This window comes from Physeter macrocephalus, unplaced genomic scaffold (assembly GCF_002837175.3).
Source record: "Physeter macrocephalus isolate SW-GA unplaced genomic scaffold, ASM283717v5 random_164, whole genome shotgun sequence".
In the NCBI taxonomy this organism is placed as follows: domain Eukaryota; kingdom Metazoa; phylum Chordata; class Mammalia; order Artiodactyla; family Physeteridae; genus Physeter; species Physeter macrocephalus.
Window position 1 is genome coordinate 1 of NW_021145458.1, and position 18,419 is coordinate 18,419.

The window sequence follows — 18,419 nt, forward strand, 5'->3', positions numbered from 1 at the left end:
GGGGTCCCCTTGGGCCTGTGCTGGACACCAGAGCTGTTCGCACATGGTTCTTAGCCAGGGTGAGGGCTTACCTCAAGAAGGGGAGCAGGCTGCTCACAAGGCACTGGGTGCGAGAGCCACTTGGGGAAGGTCATGGAAGGGCTCTGCAAAGCAAAGGCATACTGCCCTGAGGCAGGCAGAGTAGGAGAGACCTGCAACCAGATGCCAAGGTCCTGAAGGCAGAGAGAAGGGCCCCTGAGCCCCAGAAACTGGGAAAATCCTGTTTAGGTCCCAGGGGCAGAAGACTACCTAAGCTCTTCTGCTATGCAGAAGGAAGCCCCACGAAGAAAAGGAACAGAAGTATATCTGGGTACCTGAATGTTCCAGATCTGAAAAAGGCAGGTAGCCCCAAAGGTCAGGGGATATGGGGACACGGCCTCACCTCTTATCATGAGCTTCCATCATTCCCACCTGGCTAACTTCCATGAAGGACTCCTTCTGAGTCTCCTCATCCTTACCCATCCACTCCCACCTGTACCCCCAGGCCTCCCAGCCATAGCTAGGAGCCTCCTGGAGAAAGAGCCAGCAAACAGCTCTGAGCTAGTCACCTACCTTTGGTCCCTGCTGGTAGATCTGCAGCTCCTCCACCGTGAAAGACAACCACAGTGGTGATGGCTGTCGCAGAATCAGGCGTAGTTCCAATACTTTGCCCATGTCACACAGCATCTGACACATACACACAAGGACCCACCGAGGCCCCAGCTCACTGCCCAGGAGCCAACCAGCAATGAGCCAAGGTGCTTCCTCCCCAGGCCTTTGAGAAGGAAACAGTAGTTCCTCCAAGGCACTTGCCCAAGAACCACAATTCAGGCCAACCTTGCCCGCCCCTCTTCCCTCATGGTATCCTGGCCCAATCCCCAGGCCTCTTGTGAGCCCCCATCTGGGCTGCCCTGGCCATGCTGAGTCCCAGCTGACCTGGTGCTTGAACAGCGATACATACTCCTGAGCTCCCTCCTCACTGTGTGGGTCAGGCATCAGGCAGTAGTCTCGAAGGCAGGTCACCCACTTGGCTGGAGTGTGTGTTGAGGTGTGCTGGCGAACACGGATGGTCAGAAAGGCTGTGTAGTAATTCTTAAACATGATCTCCTGCAACTAGGGCACACACAACCCACCACAACAAATCAGACCTAGGCCCCGGGCCTGAGGGGTTCAAAAGCACCATCTCTTCCTCCACTTAGGAATGTACTCTTCTACAAATCTAACAATATCAACAAGAATCCACTGGGGCCCAAAGAGATTTTGCCTTCCTAGAACTCACAGTCTAAATGACCACGTCATTCAAACAAACCATGACCTTGGATCTTGCTGCATGTCCAAGATGCTGCGAGTGGTCAGAGCCCTAACTCTAGATGAGTCAGAAAATGTACAGATGAGTTCATCAAGTGGACCATGAAAGGTAGAAACTGTAAAGTAGCATAAACAAAGGAGCACTAAGGGGTGACAGGACCTGGCATACCCCTGAAACAGAGAGTGGTTCAGCCTAGCTAAAGCAGTTCTCATCACTGGATACTCATCAGAATTACTCAAGGAGGGAATTCCCTGGTGGTCCAGTGGTTAGGACTCGGTGCTTTCACTGCAAGGACCCGGGGTTCGATCCCTGGTCGGGAAACTAAGATCCCACCGTGGTGAGGCCAAAAAAAAACAAAAACAACAGCAACAACAAAAAAATACAACAAAACAGAATTACTCAAGGAAATTTCTTTTTTCTTTTTTTTTTTTTAAATATAAGTGTACAGGCTCCACCCCAGACCTACTGAATCAGATTTCCAGGGTTGGGCCCTGTAATGAAGTCTCCCAGCTTAGAGTAATCAACAGCTTGAGGGAGAACCACACACTACAGGACAAAATGCCTGGGGCCGAGAGGCAAGTAGGGCAAAGACACAGAGTGGCTGTGAATGCCAGGCCATTAGAAAGTGGACTTTGTCCTCTGTGTTGAGGTCTTCCAGAGTCCACTCTGCCAGCAGATGTGGAAGGGCAACTGGAGACTGGAAACTGGAGCCACTGGGAAGATCCTGATGAGGGATTATTTGAACCTGACCTCCAGCAGGGACTGTAGGAATGGGCAGGAGGCAGGTTGGGAGGTAACTCATTGTCTAATGATACCCAGCCAGTGGCCAGGGACAAAACGACCTCTCACCTCTACTGGGTTCAAAACTGTATTTCCAGCACCTAGCCTACTATCTCGGCACTTCCGTGTCAGCGCCATTCTGGACATTGGGCAGAGACGTTAAAGAGAACAGAAGAGGAAGCTGCGTTCTAGTAACTGTGTGTTAACTGAAGGAATAAATAAATGGTTAACTTATTCGTATGGGCGAGGTACTGCAGAGGCTTTCGGTAAACGATTAAATGGCTGGGACACGCCCGAGTTCCCAGATAAGCCCCGCCCAGGAGCCCCGGTCGCGCCCACTTGCTTGCTCACCTCGAAGGGCGCGACGCTGGGGAAGGTGACGTCGATGACCAGCACGCCAGGCCGGCCTTGGGAAGTCCGCACGTCGCCCACCTGCAGGGCCACGGTGCCTTTCACATGACAAGGGACCGACACGCGGGACATGGTGGCAGCGGCTGCGACCAAGTAAGACCAATGCTCCTTCCCGGCGTCCCCAGCCGGGCCCCAAGAACTACAACTCCCGACAGGACTCGCGCTCGGCCAGCCCAGCCAATCATCGATGCTTGGGGCGGGTCCGGATTCGGAAGTGCCTGCGGAAGTGCCCCTTCAGCCAATCACCGAGCACGCCTTAGAGAGCCACCAGGGACCATGCCCAGAAACGGCCTAGCCGTTTTGGATCCAGTTAGTGCTGAACCTTCTAGGTACCTTGAAGTCTCAGTCGGTTACTGACTCTGTGCAGGGCGGGCGTCAGTTAAAAAGCATAAAGCCATGAGCATGAATGAGCATAGTGTCTGGATAACACTGGTTGCAAAAATAGATATTAACGCTTTTTTTACGTGCACGAAGGATTTAAAGAGATAACTCACAAGAAAAGATAAATAGCCAATATGCCCATGAAAAGATGCTTAACATTATTATTCATCAGGGAAATACAAATTAGAACCCCACACACCCACTAAACGGACTAAAATTAAAAACTGACAAAACTGTGGAACCCTCATGCATTGATAATTTCCTGCCACTTTGAAAAGCAGTTTGGCCATTCTTTTTTTTTTTTTTTTTTTTTTTTTTTTTTTTTTTCCGGTATGCGGACCTCTCACCGCTGCGGCGCGCAGGCTCCGGACGCACAGGCCCAGCGGCCATGGCTCACGGGCCCAGCCGCTCCGCGGCACGCGGGATACCCCCGGACCGGGGCACGAACCCGCGTCCCCCGCATCGGCAGGTGGACCCCCAACCACTGCGCCACCAGGGAAGCCCTTGGCAATTCTTTAAGAACTAAATTTAGGGCTGGGCTTCCCTGGTGGCGCAGTGGTTGAGAATCTGCTTGCTAATGCAGGGGACACGGGTTCGAACCCTGGTCTGGGAAGATGCCACATGCCGCGGAGCAACTAGACCCGTGAGCCACAACTACTGAGCCTGCGCGTCTGGAGCCTGTGCTCCGCAACAAGAGAGGCCGCGATGGTGAAAGGCCTGCGCACCGCGATGAAGAGTGGCCCCTGCTTGCCACAACTAGAGAAAGCCCTTGCACAGAAACGAAGACCCAACACAGCCAAAAATAAATACATAAATGAATAAATTTTTTTTAAAAAGAACTAAATTTATACTTAAAACATGATCCAGCCATTGCACTCCTAAGTATTTACCCAAGAGAAATGAAAGCATATGTCCATCCAAGGACTTTATTCATAATAGCCAAAATTTGGAAATAATCTAGGTGTCCAACAGATGAACAAATGAACAGATTAGCTAATTGTGGTGTATCCACACAATGAAATACTACTCAACAATAAAAAGAAATGAATGAAGCCACAGGCTATCAATAGATGAATGGGTAAACAAAGTGTAATTACACAAAATGAAATTATTCAGCCTTAAAAAGGAATGAAATTCTGGCACATACTTCAACAAGGGTAAACATTGAAAATATTACACTTAGTGAAAAAAGCCAGACATAGAAGAGAAAACACAGGGTGACTGTGAGGAAGTACAGGGGAATATTTTGGGGTGACAGAAAGTTTCTATGATGTGATAGGCTGGTAGTTATATTTGTCTAGACATTTGTCAAAATTTATTAAACAATGCTTAACATATGTGCATTTTATTGTATCTAAATTATACCTCAATTGGGAATTCCCTGGCAGTCCAGTGGTTAGGACTCTGTGCTTTCATTGCCGAGGGCACGGGTTCAATCCCTGGTCAGGGAATTAGGATCTCACAGGCCGCACAGAGTGGCCAAAATAAATAAATAAATAAATAAAAATGGGTAAAAAAAAAATATATAAGCCCTTGGCAATTCTTTAAGAACTAAATTTAGGGCTGGGCTTCCCTGGTGGCGCAGTGGTTGAGAATCTGCTTGCTAATGCAGGGGACACGGGTTCGAACCCTGGTCTGGGAAGATGCCACATGCCGCGGAGCAACTAGACCCGTGAGCCACAACTACTGAGCCTGCACCCCCGGACCGGGGCACGAACCCGCGTCCCCCGCATCGGCAGGTGGACCCCCAACCACTGCGCCACCAGGGAAGCCCTTGGCAATTCTTTAAGAACTAAATTTAGGGCTGGGCTTCCCTGGTGGCGCAGTGGTTGAGAATCTGCTTGCTAATGCAGGGGACACGGGTTCGAACCCTGGTCTGGGAAGATGCCACATGCCGCGGAGCAACTAGACCCGTGAGCCACAACTACTGAGCCTGCGCGTCTGGAGCCTGTGCTCCGCAACAAGAGAGGCCGCGATGGTGAAAGGCCTGCGCACCGCGATGAAGAGTGGCCCCTGCTTGCCACAACTAGAGAAAGCCCTTGCACAGAAACGAAGACCCAACACAGCCAAAAATAAATACATAAATGAATAAATTTTTTTTAAAAAGAACTAAATTTATACTTAAAACATGATCCAGCCATTGCACTCCTAAGTATTTACCCAAGAGAAATGAAAGCATATGTCCATCCAAGGACTTTATTCATAATAGCCAAAATTTGGAAATAATCTAGGTGTCCAACAGATGAACAAATGAACAGATTAGCTAATTGTGGTGTATCCACACAATGAAATACTACTCAACAATAAAAAGAAATGAATGAAGCCACAGGCTATCAATAGATGAATGGGTAAACAAAGTGTAATTACACAAAATGAAATTATTCAGCCTTAAAAAGGAATGAAATTCTGGCACATACTTCAACAAGGGTAAACATTGAAAATATTACACTTAGTGAAAAAAGCCAGACATAGAAGAGAAAACACAGGGTGACTGTGAGGAAGTACAGGGGAATATTTTGGGGTGACAGAAAGTTTCTATGATGTGATAGGCTGGTAGTTATATTTGTCTAGACATTTGTCAAAATTTATTAAACAATGCTTAACATATGTGCATTTTATTGTATCTAAATTATACCTCAATTGGGAATTCCCTGGCAGTCCAGTGGTTAGGACTCTGTGCTTTCATTGCCGAGGGCACGGGTTCAATCCCTGGTCAGGGAATTAGGATCTCACAGGCCGCACAGAGTGGCCAAAATAAATAAATAAATAAATAAAAATGGGTAAAAAAAAAATATATATATATATATATATATACACATATATACACACACACACCTCAATAAAGAAATTTTAAAAATAATAAAACAAAAATAAATTATACCTCAATAAACATGATTTTTAAAGAAAAAAATTAAACATCATATTTATTATCATCATCATCCTTCCAGATACTTGTGGAAACAATGCCTCAGAAATTGTCAGTTAAGCCTGTTTTATGGATAACAAAGCTGAGGCCAGATGTAGGCCAGTGATTTCCTAAGCCAAGAAATCAATATGAAGTAGAGCTGGAAACAGCCTCTTTTGGACTCCTACCTCATAGGTCAGAGCCCTCCAGGCAACAGTCATCTTTGGTGACCTGTGCCTTCTCTGTGTGAGGGGCTCCAGAGGCACAAGCCCAGTGTAGCTCATAGGATTCTCATAATGGGGCATCAAACAGACACAAAACCAGGATTCGAAGCCAGCCCAAGGAACAGCCTGGAGGAGCTGAGCCTTCCCAGCTCAGACCTGGAGACCTCCAGTGACAGAAAACTTTCCCTGCCTCATCATAATTTGTAACCTGTGGCTTCTGGACTGGTCATTGTTATCTCCATTTTGTTTTTTGCTTTTTAATAAATTTATTTATTTATTTATTTTTGGCTGCATTGGGTCTTCATTACTGTGTGCGGGCTTTTCTCTAGTTGCGGCGAGTGGGGGCTACTCTTCGTTGCAGTGCATGGGCTTCTCCTTGTGGTGGCTTCTCTTGTTGCAGAGCATGGGCTCTAGGCGCACGGGCTCCAGTAGTTGCAGCATGCGGGCTCAGTAGTTGTGGTGCACGGGCTTAGTTGCTCCGCGGCATGTGGGATCGTCCTGGACCAGGGCTCAAACCCGTGTCTCCTGCACTGGCAGGCAGATTTTTTTTTTCTGACATCTTTATTGGAGTATAATTGCTTTACAACGTTGTGTTAATTTCTGATGTATAGCAAAATGAATCAGCTATACATAAACATATATCCCCATATCCCCTCCCTCTTGCATCTCCCTCCCACCCTCCCTATCCCACCCCTCTAGTTGGTCACAAAGCACCGAGCTGATTTCCCTGTGCTATGTGGCTGCTTCCCATTAGCTATCTATTTTACATTTGGTAGTGTATATATGTCAATGCCACTCTCTCACTTCGTCCCAACTTACTTCCCCCTCACTGTGTTCTTAAGGGCAGGAGAATTCTTAACCACTGTGCCACCAGAGAAGCCCACTATCTCCATTTTGACTCAGACTAATGATTCATTGCCTGGGTCCCTCCAGATTCCTGAGGGTGTCCCTTTTAGGGAGCCACCCACCCCCCATACTGGAGCAGAGGTTTCCCTAAATCCCAGAGGACTATAGCCCTCCTGAGAATCAGGTGGATACAGACAGGCTTTGGTCTTCAGACCTCAGCTCTGAGAGCAGACACAGACCCATGTGGCCCCTCACTACAGATGAGTCTCAATATTGAAACAGGAGGGAAGGGTGCAGGGCACAAGCTTTGAAAGAATGTCATAGCCCGAGGACGTGACATAAACTGATTAGAACCAAATGGGTCCAAGATGGCAGACAAGTCAACTTCCACTAGACCTTGAGCCTCAGTATACAGCTCATTGTAACACATCAGTAAGCTAACTGACACACCCACAGAGCCATGACAGTTCCAAGACCGACCATAAGTATCAAAAAGTGGGTGGTGGCCCAATTCCTGGAAATCCCCACCCTTTCTCAAAATAGCTGGAATACTCCTCCCACTCATTAGCCTATGAAATTACCCACCCCTATAAAAAGTGATAACCCATGCCCTGGTGCTCCTCTCGCCTTCTGAGATGGCCCACTGTCTGTCTGTGGAGTGTGTTTCTCTCTAAATAAATCCACTTCTTACCTATCACTTTGTCTCTCACTGAATTCTTTCTGCAATGGAGACATCAAGAACCTGAGCTTCATTAAATCCTGAAACCAGGTGTGTGATCTCAGTTGGAAGACTGTGAGTTTTGGCCAGCTGCATGGGTTCGAGTCCCAATTAGGGTTTTGGCTGAGTTTGAGTCCCAGAACTTGGGTTCCAAGTCCCAATCTGAGGTGCATGATTTGAATATCTCTCTGGTGGACAGCCACCTCCACTCCATATATATATGGGGAGAGAGAGAGATCAATTGAGTGATTGAGATTATAAACTTATAAACTGTTTGCTCATGTGATTATAGAGGCTGAGAACTCCCAAGAGCTGCCATTGGCAAACTTGAAACCCAGGAGAGCCAATGTGTAGTTCTAGCTCAAGTCTGAAGGCATAAAAACCAAGAGAGCTGATGGTATACATTCCAGTCCCAAATCTGGCAGTCTCAGAGACCCTGAAAGAGCTGATGTTTTGGTCGTACCCCAAAGTCTTGAAAAAGAACAATATTCCAGCTCAAGCAATCAGACAGGAGGGGTTTCCTTTTACTCAGCTTTTTTGTTCTATTCAGAACTTCAACCGATTGGATGAGGCCTACCCATATTAGGGAGGGTAATCTGCTTTACTCAGTCTATTCAAATATTAATCTCAAAAACTAAAAGAAAGAAAAAGAAAAAATAAACAAATGTTAATCTGACACAGAAACACCCTCAGACACACACCCAGAATAATGTTTGGCTAAATGTCTAGATACTCCATGGTCATTTCAAGTTGACACATAAAATTAACCATCACACGGTGTGTTGTTAAATTTCCACATATTTGTGATTTTTGTTTTCAGTTTTCTTTATCTTATTCATGTCTAGTTTCATTCCATTGTGACCAGAAAGGAAAAGATACTCAGTATTATGTTTCAATCTTTTTAAATTTATTGAGACTTGTTTGTGGCCTAACATATGGCCTACTCTGGAGAATGTTCCATGTTCACTTGAGAAGAATGTGTATTCTGCTATTGTTGGGTGGAATGTTCTGTATATCTCTGTTAGGTTTAGTTGGTTTACAGTGTTGCTCAAGTCCTCCATTTCCTTACTGCTCTTGTCTGGTTGTTCTATCCATCATTGAACATGGAGTATTGAAGTCTCCAACTATTATTGTAGAACTGTGTATTTCTTCTTTCCATTCTGTCAATTTTTGCTTCACATATTTTGGGGCTCTGTTGTAAGATGTATGTATGCTCATAACTGTTATATCTTCTTGCTATATTGTACCTTTTATCAATATTTTCCTTCTCTGTCTCTTGTAAACTGTTTTGATTTAGGTCTAATCTGTCTTACAATAATATAGCCACCCAACTCTCTTTTGGTTACTATTTTAATGGAATATATTTTTCCACCGCTTACTTTCAACCTCTTTGTGCCCTTATACCTAACGTGAGTCTCTTATAGATACACATAGATAGACCTTTTTTAAAAAAATCCAATTTGGGGAATTCCCTGGCAGTCCAGTGGTTAAGACTCCACACTTTCACTGCTGAGGGCCCGGGTTCAATCCCTGGCCAGGGAACTAAGATTCCACAAGTCACACAGCTCAATAAATAAATAAATAAATAAATAAAATAAAAATACTATATATATATATATATATATATATATATATATGCCATCTGAATGACCAAAATATATATTTCTCATATATATTTGGTATTCATCTGCAGTGTCTGGTTCACAGCTCTTAAAACCCTTGAAATTTTCTGAGAGAGAAGAGCAATGGGTTAATATCTGGTCTCTTGTCCTGTCCTCAATTCCTGAAAACTCTTCAGGGAAAGTGAGTTTTGGATCCCACCCAAGGGTGGGGGCTGATTGCCAGGAGAACTTTTAGTCTCACTCCCCACACCTCCATGGAGGGGAGAGGGGCTGGAGGTTAAATCAATCACCAAAGGCCAATGGTTTAATCAATCATGCCCATGTAATGAAGCCTTCATAAAACGCCAAAAGGACAGAGTTCAGAGAGCTTCTGCATTGGTGAACATGTGGAGATATGGGGTGAGTGATGTACCTGGAGAGGGCATGGAAGCTCCACACCCCTTCCCCATGCCTTGCTCTTTGAATCTCTTCTTCTGGCTGTTGATTGGTATCCTTTAATAATTGTTTTATAATAAACCAGTAATCTAGTAAGTAAAATGTTTCTCTGAGTTCTGTGAACTGTTCTAGCAAATTAATCGAAATTGCAGAGCAGGTCTTGGGAACCTCTGATATATAGCCAGTGGGTCAGAAGTACAGGTGACAACCTGGAGTTGAGATTAGCATTGTAAGTTGGAGGGGGTTGTTGTAAACTCAATTTGTGACCAGTTGGTTAGAAGCACAGGTAACAACTTCACCTGTGTCTGAAGTGGAGGGCAGTCTTGTGGGACTGAGCCCTTGACCCATGGAATCTGATTCTATCTCTGGATAGATAGTATCAGAATTGAGTTAAATTCTCAGACACCCTGTGGGGAAGCCGCCACACACATGTTGGAATTGGGTTCAGGGAACCCTTACTTATTCCATTTCTGCCTTTAAAAAAAATTTAGTTGTTTAGTTGATCTTTTGTAGTGTATCACTTTGATTCCTTTCTTTCCTTTTTTGTATATATATATTTTTTGTAGTACGTGGGCCTCTCACTGCTGTGGCCTCTCCCGTTGCAGAGCGCAGGCTCCGGACACACAGGCTCAGCGGCCATGGCTCATGGGCCCAGCCGCTCCGCGGCACGTGGGATCCTCCTGGACCGGGGCATGAACCCGTGTCCCCTGCATCGGCAGGTGGACTCTCAACCACTGCGCCACCAGGGAAGCCCCTTTTTTGTATATTTTTAAACTATTTTCTTAGTGGCTTACTTAGGGATTACAATTGATATCTTAAATTTATGACAAGCTAGTTTGAATAATACCAACTTAGTTTCAAGAGTTTACAAGCACTCTGCTCCTATACATCTCTGTTCCTCTCCCTTTATATTGTTATTGTTACAAATTATATCTTTATACATTTTATGACTACTAACATGGATTTATAGTTGTTTTATGCATTTGCCTTTTAAACCATGTAGAAAAAAAATAGAGAAATTACAAACCAAACCAAAAGTATCATGATCTTGCCTTTTATATTTACCTATGAAGTTACCTTTACTAGTATTCTTTATTTTAAATTATGGCCTCAAGTTACTATCTAGTGTCCTTTCATTTTAGCCTGAAAGATTCCCTTTAGCAGTTCTCATAGGGCAGGTCTACTACTATATCGTTGTTTATCTTAAACAGGCAAATAGGAACATCCCTGGCGGTACAGGGGTTAAGACTCCCAGCTTCCACTGCAGGGGGTGCAGGTTCAATCCCTGGTCGGGGAGCTAAGATCCCACATGCCTGGCAGCGAGGCCAAAAAAAAAAAAAGCAAATAGTTTAAATTTTCCTCAGTTTTACTTTCCAACACATAAACATCTACAGATATAACTCACGTAAAATCTCTCTTGAGTCCTCAGTTATGAGTGTATGGCCTGCCGCCCGGAGCCAATGAGGCTGTGAAAAGGGTGCGTCTCGCCACCCCTGGCCCGCCTGGCCCGGTGTTGGGCGCTGGGCAGCATCGCCTGTCTTGGGGTGCCCAGGATAAAGGTAGCAGTAATGCTGACGCTGGCAAGCAAACTGAAGCAGAATGATGGTCTCAAAGGGTCCAGTTCGTGAGCCACAGCCTCTGGCTCCACTCGGTGGGTTTCTGTGAGAGCAGGCTGCTTGTTAAAGAGGTTGCAGAACTTGTCGCTAATTTACCTTGTACGTATAAAGTGTATTTTCCTGATCCAAACAAGCTTCACTGTTTCAGCTAACTGTCACCTCAGATGAGGGTTACTACCAGGGTGGAAAACTTCAGTTTGAAACTGAAGTTCGGGGAGTTCCCTGGTGGTCCAGTGGGTAAAACTCTGCGCTCCCAATGCAGGGGGCCTGGGTTCGATCCCTGGGCGGGGAACTAGATCCTACGTGCATGCCGCAACTAAGAGTCCACATGCCGCAACCAAAGGATTCTGCGTGCGGCAGCCAAGACCCGGTGCGGCATCAATAAATAAATGAATGAATTAATGAAACTGAAGTTCCCGATGTGTACAACCTGGTGCCTCCCAAAGTGAAATGCTTGACCAGGAACTGGCACCCCAACACCACAGAGACAGGCGAAATACATAGAAGTTTACTGAGAGACCATTCGACTGATGGCACTGGCTGGGCTCCCACAAGGACACTGAAGGATTTTTTTTTTTTTTTTTTTTTGGCCTCACCACAGGCACTCAGGATCTTAATTTCCAACCAGGGATCGAACCTGTGCCCCCTGCAGTGGAAGCTTGGAGTCTTAACCACTGGACCACCAGGGAAGTCCCACTGAAAACAGTGTTTAGGTGTTAAACTCTTTGTTTACTGATCTTTTGAATTTCAATGATCAACTGAATATTGAAGCTACAGAACATCTTCAGGACAAGGAAGACTTCAGCAATAAAGTTGAAGACTATATTAAGCATTATGCCAGATGACAGGAGGAGAAGACTGCAGGGCTGTGGACTGTGCATTAGAAGTTTGTCTCCAACTGAAACCAACAGGGAGCCTCCTCCCCAGTCCTCGTGCTCCCCTCAGTCACGCTGGGTCGTCAGAATCCTGTGACCATGTTGTCCAGAGGAAGAACCTCTTCACAACCACCCACTGTAGATGGAGAGTTCCACATAAACACAACAGGGAAATGTGTTTGGGGTTCTAAAGCATTGTCTGCTTAACTTAACATGTTTACTTTTTTGGAACTGTACTGTATAGGCTGTTGATAAGATTCTCGAGAAGTTGTAATGAACTCAACATTGAGGCTAGAGCTTGCTTCTCCCCCTTTTCCCAAAGTCAGTTACCTGCACAGGTGATGCTAATGTTGTGCTCATTGTAGTTCACAGACTGGCGATCAGAAACCTGCTACAAACTGTGACTGGATGCAAATTCTCTTAGCTCCTTCCATGAATGTTGGCCCTGCCTAGACATCGTGAAGCTTCCCAGAATGCATAGTCATTCACTGTAGATCTCTTACTGAAATGCATATTTTATTTAATGTAAGTATATTTTGGAATAGATTTGTAATTTGTATGATTTAATGCTTTATTTTTTTCTATTCTCAGTTTGTATTTTCACTGTATAGAGCAGACAGGAAGATGTTGGGGCAAGCAACTATTGAAGAGAAATTTAAAAAAAATATGAAAGACAAAAAAAAAGAGTGTACGTGGTTTTGAGACTAAAAACTTTGAGATCCACTGTTCTAGAGTTTATTTCTGGGAGTCAAACTGTCAGATCATGGCTATGAGAGAATGCATGTTCTTACATTTAATCAATAACATAAAACTTTGGGACTTCCCTGGTGGTCCAGTGGTTAAGACTCTACACTCTCGCCTGGGTTCGATCCCTGGTCAGGGAACTAGCTCCCGCATGCATGCTGCAACTAAGAGTCCTCATGCTGCAACTAAAGACCTCCTGCGCCGCAACTAAGAAGTCCACATGCTGCAATGAAGATCCTGCGTGCCGCAGTGAAGGCCTGGCTCAGCCAAATGAATGAATGAATGAATAACTAAATAAATAATCCCGCATGGCGCGTGGTGTGGCCAAAAAAAAAAAAAATCAAACTTCTTCCCCAAATGGTTATATATCAATAAGCAATAATCTTTTAAAACTGCATCTCTGGCCCTCCTTTTATAACTTGTCTCTTACACTCCTCTCTCCCCTGCTCTGGCCACATTGGCCTCCACACTGTCCCAGGCTCACAGGTTTATTTCCACCTGTTTGCTCACTGTCTCATTTCTGTCACTTCTCAGCCCTAATATCTCCTCACCTGACATCATATTGCACATTTGTTTATATGTCTGATCACCCTCCACAACAGCACTGTCCAACAGAAATAAAATGCAAGCCACAAATGTGGGCACCATATGTAATTTAAAAATTCTTGGTAATGTTAAAAAAAAGTCAAAAACAGGTTAAATTATTTTAATAAGATATTTTATTTAACCCCAAATACTCTAAATATGATCATTTCAATATAAAATCAATATTTAAAATGTTAGATAGTTAACATTATTTTTTTACTAAATCTTTGACATCAGTTATGTATTTTACACTTACAACACTTCTCAATTCAGATTACACATTTCAAGAGCTCAATAATAGCGTGTGGCTAGCGGCTACCATATTTGACAGCACTGCTATAAAATGTAAGCCCTGTAAAAGCAGAGCTTGGTCTGTCTTGTTCCTGGCTAAATCCCCAGCACCTAGAACAGTGCCCGGCACATTTTTTTTTTTTTGCGGTACGGGGGCCTCTCACTGCTGCGGCCTCTCCCGTTGCGGAGCACAGGCTCCGGACGCGCAGGCTCAGCGGCCATGGCTCACGGGCCCAGCTGCTCCGCGGCACGTGGGATCCTCCCGGACCGGGGCACGAACTCGCGTCTCCTGCATCGGCAGGCGGACTCCCAACCACTGCGCCACCAGGGAAGCCCCCGGCACATATTTTATATTCAATTAGTGTTTGTTGAATTCGTGAATGAATAGAACGGCTTTGCACTCCTTGGCACCCTTCCGTAGGACAGGTCCCAGCCCTCTGAGAACACATCATCTGGCTGGCAACCATCAGGCATAGTCAGGACAGCAGCGCCACCTGCTGGGAAATGGGGAGTCACGCACCCATGAGAATCAGGCACCAGGACTCAAGGCTGGTGGAGGGGGCAAAGACAGGAGGTGGGCTCTGGATGCCTGGAATGTTATTCCTTACCTGAGTCTTGGATCCTCAATTTTCCAAAAATCTTTCCCAGACCTTATCTCCTAGTATTACCAAGGTAACTATCATATTAAGAATTCCATCAATAATAAAACTAACCTGGTGGCACAGTGGTTAAGAATCCACCTGCCAATGCAGGGAACACTGGGTTCGAGCCCTGGTCTGGGAAGATCTCACACATGCCGCGGAGCAACTAAGACCGTGCGCCACAACTACTGGACCACGGCAGGCTCCCTTTTGCATGGTCTACACTGGAACTCTGGAAATGGCTGCCTGAAAGTCTCCTACAGGACAGCCCTCTGCCCAGTCCTTTTCTTTTTTTTTAATTTATTTATTTATTTTTGGCTGCATTGGGTCTTCGTTGCTGTGTGTGGACTTTCTCTAGTTGCGGCGAGCAGGGGCTACTCTTGGTTGCGGTATGTGGGCTTCTCATTGCAGTGGCTTCTCTTGCTGTGGAGCACAGGCCCTAGAGTGCACGGGCTCAGTAGTTGTGGCGCATGGGCTTAGTTGCTCCGCGGCCTGTGGGATTTTCCTGGACCAGGGCTCAAACCCAGTGTCCCCTGCATTGGCAGGTGGATTCTTAACCACTGAACCATCAGGGAAGCCCTGCCCAGATGAAAGTCAACCTCCTCCAAGACTACACTTGCACATTCGCGCGCACACACACGCGCACACACACACACACACACACACACACACACACACACACACAGAAGTTGCTCGTTTGTCATGTTTGGGGATCCAGAAAGACAGTATGTATAAAATTGTACTAAATGGGGGCTTCCCTGGTAGCCCAGTGAGTGAGACTGCGCTCCCAGTGCAGGGGGCCACGGTGTGATCCCTGGTGGGGGAACTATATCCCGCATGCATGCCGCAACTGAGAAGTCTGCATGCCGCAACTAAGAGCCCGCATGCCACAACAAAGACCCGGCACAGCCAAAATAAATATATAAATATTTTTTTAAAGTTGTACTAAATGAATGGCAGCTTTGTCTAACGGCATAGTGGGTCTACAATAACAATCAAGTTTCTGATCCAGGTGGAGAAAGCTCCTAGCAACATTGAATGAACAAAGCAGAATAATAATAGTAACAATAATAATAACCACTAACACTTATTTAGCATTTACTATATGCCAGACACTATTCTCTTTTTGCTTGTGTTCTTTCCTTATTCCACTCCCCTTCAAGGTAGAAATCACAATTATTCTAATATTACAGGTAAGAAAATGAGTGGAAAGTTTGAATAACTTGCCCAAGGCCATATAGCTGATGAGCGGCCATACTGGGGTTCAATTCTGGCAGGACACCATGTAGTATATAGAATCTGGTCTGAACTCCATGATTTTTTAAATTGAATAAATATTAACTGAGAACTTTTTTTCACATGGGCATACAGCAGCGAACAAAAGTCACTGCTCTCATTTTTTAAAAAAATATTTATTTATTTATTTGGCTGTGCCAGGTCTTTGCTGTGGCACGTGGGATCTAGCTCCCTGACCAGGGTTCGAACCCAGGCCCCCCTGCTTTGGGAGCACGGAGTCTTAACCACTAGACCACCAGGGAAGTCCCTCTCATAGAGGATTCATTCTAGTGGAGGAGATAAGACAAATAAATCAGTTTACATATGTCTCCTAGTGATAAGCACTCTGAACAAAACAGCAAGTAATACATCCAGCATACTCTTGCCAGGATTCAGCCAGGCCCTTTTGTTAAAATCCTCCTGGGGAGTTCCCTGATGGTCTAGTGGTTAGGATTCGACACTTTCACTGCCATGGCAGGGGTTCAATCCCTGGTCAGGGAACTGAGATCCCACAAGCCATGCAGCGAGGCCAAAAAATTTAAAAAAAAGCCTCCTGGATCCTAGGGCAGACAACAACAGTTCTTTCCTCATCTCCTACCCTGGGTGCAAAGTTGTTGGTTGGCAGCAGGAGGTGGCAAGAAAGTGACTATCAAGTCCAGGCTCTGCCTAGAGATGAGCACACCAGGCAGCTTTACCAAAAGCCCTAAATGAGTAGAAGAGGAATTCAGTTTCAAGGTGAACCAGTTGGGAGGGCTGTGCTGGGCAGGCAGTGAAGGTTGGGAGAGCACGAGATTCAGGCAGGACCCAGAAGTAGGGGCATGATTTGGACTTGAGCTATGCTTACTTAGCTCAAGCCCTGGTATATAATAGGTGCTTAGTAAATGTGGTGAATGACTGATAGAGTTGATAAATGAAAAAAAACAAAAACAGAACAAAACACACACCCTTGTATTGATGCGTGTGTGTGTGAATGAGAGCTCAGAACTTCCAAAGCTCCCAGAGGTCCGCAAGTTGGCAGCCAGATCCATCTGGATGAGCAGAAGGCCGGGTGGGCAGAAGATATTGTTGGCGTAGAACAGTCCAGCCCTGGTGAGTGCAGGTCTAGCTTCTCAGCTGGGTCTGAAGCCACCCTTTCTTTTATACTATCTCCAATAAGATGATTTGAAGTAGCTGCCAGGAGGTGGCAGGGCAGATGGACCCCTTGAGGCTTCCTCAAGGCTCGAGAGGGCTCGAGAGGGCAGTGAAAGTCAAGATGGGCAGGAGCTGGCCCATGGTTCAGCCAGTTGGGGCAGAACCAGACTAGAATTTCTCTGACCTTAAGTGCACTGCAGGGGCTTCTAGCCTGGAATCCCTGCAAACACTGCAGGATGTTTAGGGACTCTTTTAAATTATAGGCAAGACTGTGTGTGTAGGGAGTGTTTGTCTGGGAAAGTGTCAATAGCTTTTTCAGATGATGGAGGTAAGGAACCCTGGGGACCCTGTCACAGGGAATGAAATCCATGGTACCCCCTTCCTAGAGTTGGTCTCCAGACAGGCTCTATGCTGCCTTCCCAAATATTGGCTGGCAGCCCCACCATCTCCCTTGGGGCCTGCCATGGAGTACTCAGCCGCTTCCATTCCAGAACGTGTGTGCCCAGTCAGGGGGTGGCAGGAAATAAGACTTTCTCCAGTCCTTGGGGGCTACTGGGTACAGCTGGGAGCTTGGAGCAGCTTCCTGCAGCTGCTGGGGACGGGGAGCCAAGGAATGCTTGACTGTGTTTCCCTGGCTTTCCTGGGACCTGCTGTCCTGCTGCTGAAGTCACTGGGTCTCACCAGGCCCCACTCCAGTCCTCAATGTTGGTACATTTTATCCCATTATGAAAGGAATATGGAATGAGTTGACTCTAGTGTTGGGCAATGCAGGACCAGCAGGAGGCTACCCAGCTGACTTATCTTGTCAGTTCCCCTACCTCTTTCCCTGAGCTCCCTGTGCTTGGCCCCAACTCCAGACCATTCTGCCCAGAGTCAGGCAAGTTCCAGCAAAGTCTAGGATGCCTGGTCAGGGCCTGCTCAGGCAGTCACCTCTTCCCTGTTCTTGTCCATCTGTCCAGGCCTGGACAGGCTCTGCTACTGCTGAATCCTTCCTGGGAATTCCCCAAGCCAGCAGGAACCTAAGCTGCGCCCCTCCCATATGACCCAGCTTCGGTGACCCCTACTCCATATACTTCCTCAGACCAGGCCAGGCTGCCTGACCCCGCTCCATATAACGCCTTGTTTCCTGTGTGGAGCTTTCCCTGAGGAGCTGGAACGTGCGCTTCTCTGTTGTCCTGGCCATGACTTCTAGTTCTCTGCCTTTGGCCTTCTTGCATGTCTGGGAACAGAGTAGGTGCTCAGTAAAGGGCTTTGTTATTTTATTTATTTATTTTTTTGGCCACGCTGTGTGGCATGTGGGATCTTAGTTCCCCAACCAGAGATGGAACCTGCTCCCCCTGCAGTGGAAGCACAGTCTTAACCACTGGACCGCCAAGGAAGTCCAAGGGCTTTGCGATTTGATTTGCATACTTCCCTGTCCTCTACCCACTTCCTTACCCTTTTACAATTAAGGACTGAAGTGAGCTTAGATTAAATGCCAGAACTTCTAGAAGACCCTATAATCAGGCTACCCTGAGAACACCTGTGTTCAACCACTGCCCCCTACCCCACCTCCCCCACCCCACCCCCCAGGTCTTTTTGCTCTTTGAATGGGACTGGCTGACCTGGAGCC

The 18,419-nt window shown here is 46.1% G+C and overlaps 1 protein-coding gene and 1 pseudogene across 3 annotated transcripts; one reads left to right on the forward strand and one right to left on the reverse strand.

The window, feature by feature from the left end:
- Positions 1–9: 9 nt before the first annotated feature.
- On the reverse strand, positions 10–3,161 carry NICN1 (nicolin 1, tubulin polyglutamylase complex subunit). Of its 3 annotated transcripts, none has more exons than XM_028484431.2 (4): positions 2,459–3,161; positions 955–1,071; positions 592–705; positions 10–212 (listed from the first exon to the last, which is right to left on the reverse strand). In XM_028484431.2, exons 1-4 carry the CDS (start codon positions 2,588–2,590, stop codon positions 51–53), a joined length of 525 nt encoding a protein of 174 aa, XP_028340232.1. In that variant the 5' UTR covers positions 2,591–3,161; the 3' UTR covers positions 10–50. The 3 variants fall into 3 exon arrangements, with proteins under 3 accessions (XP_028340232.1, XP_028340231.1, XP_028340233.1); XM_028484430.2 differs by having other exon boundaries at positions 11–212; positions 955–1,131; positions 2,459–3,126; XM_028484432.2 differs by having other exon boundaries at positions 18–143; positions 955–1,131; positions 2,459–3,118.
- Positions 3,162–11,217: 8,056 nt separating this feature from the next.
- Positions 11,218–12,110, forward strand: LOC102992132 (NEDD8-conjugating enzyme UBE2F-like; annotated as a pseudogene).
- Positions 12,111–18,419: the final 6,309 nt, after the last annotated feature.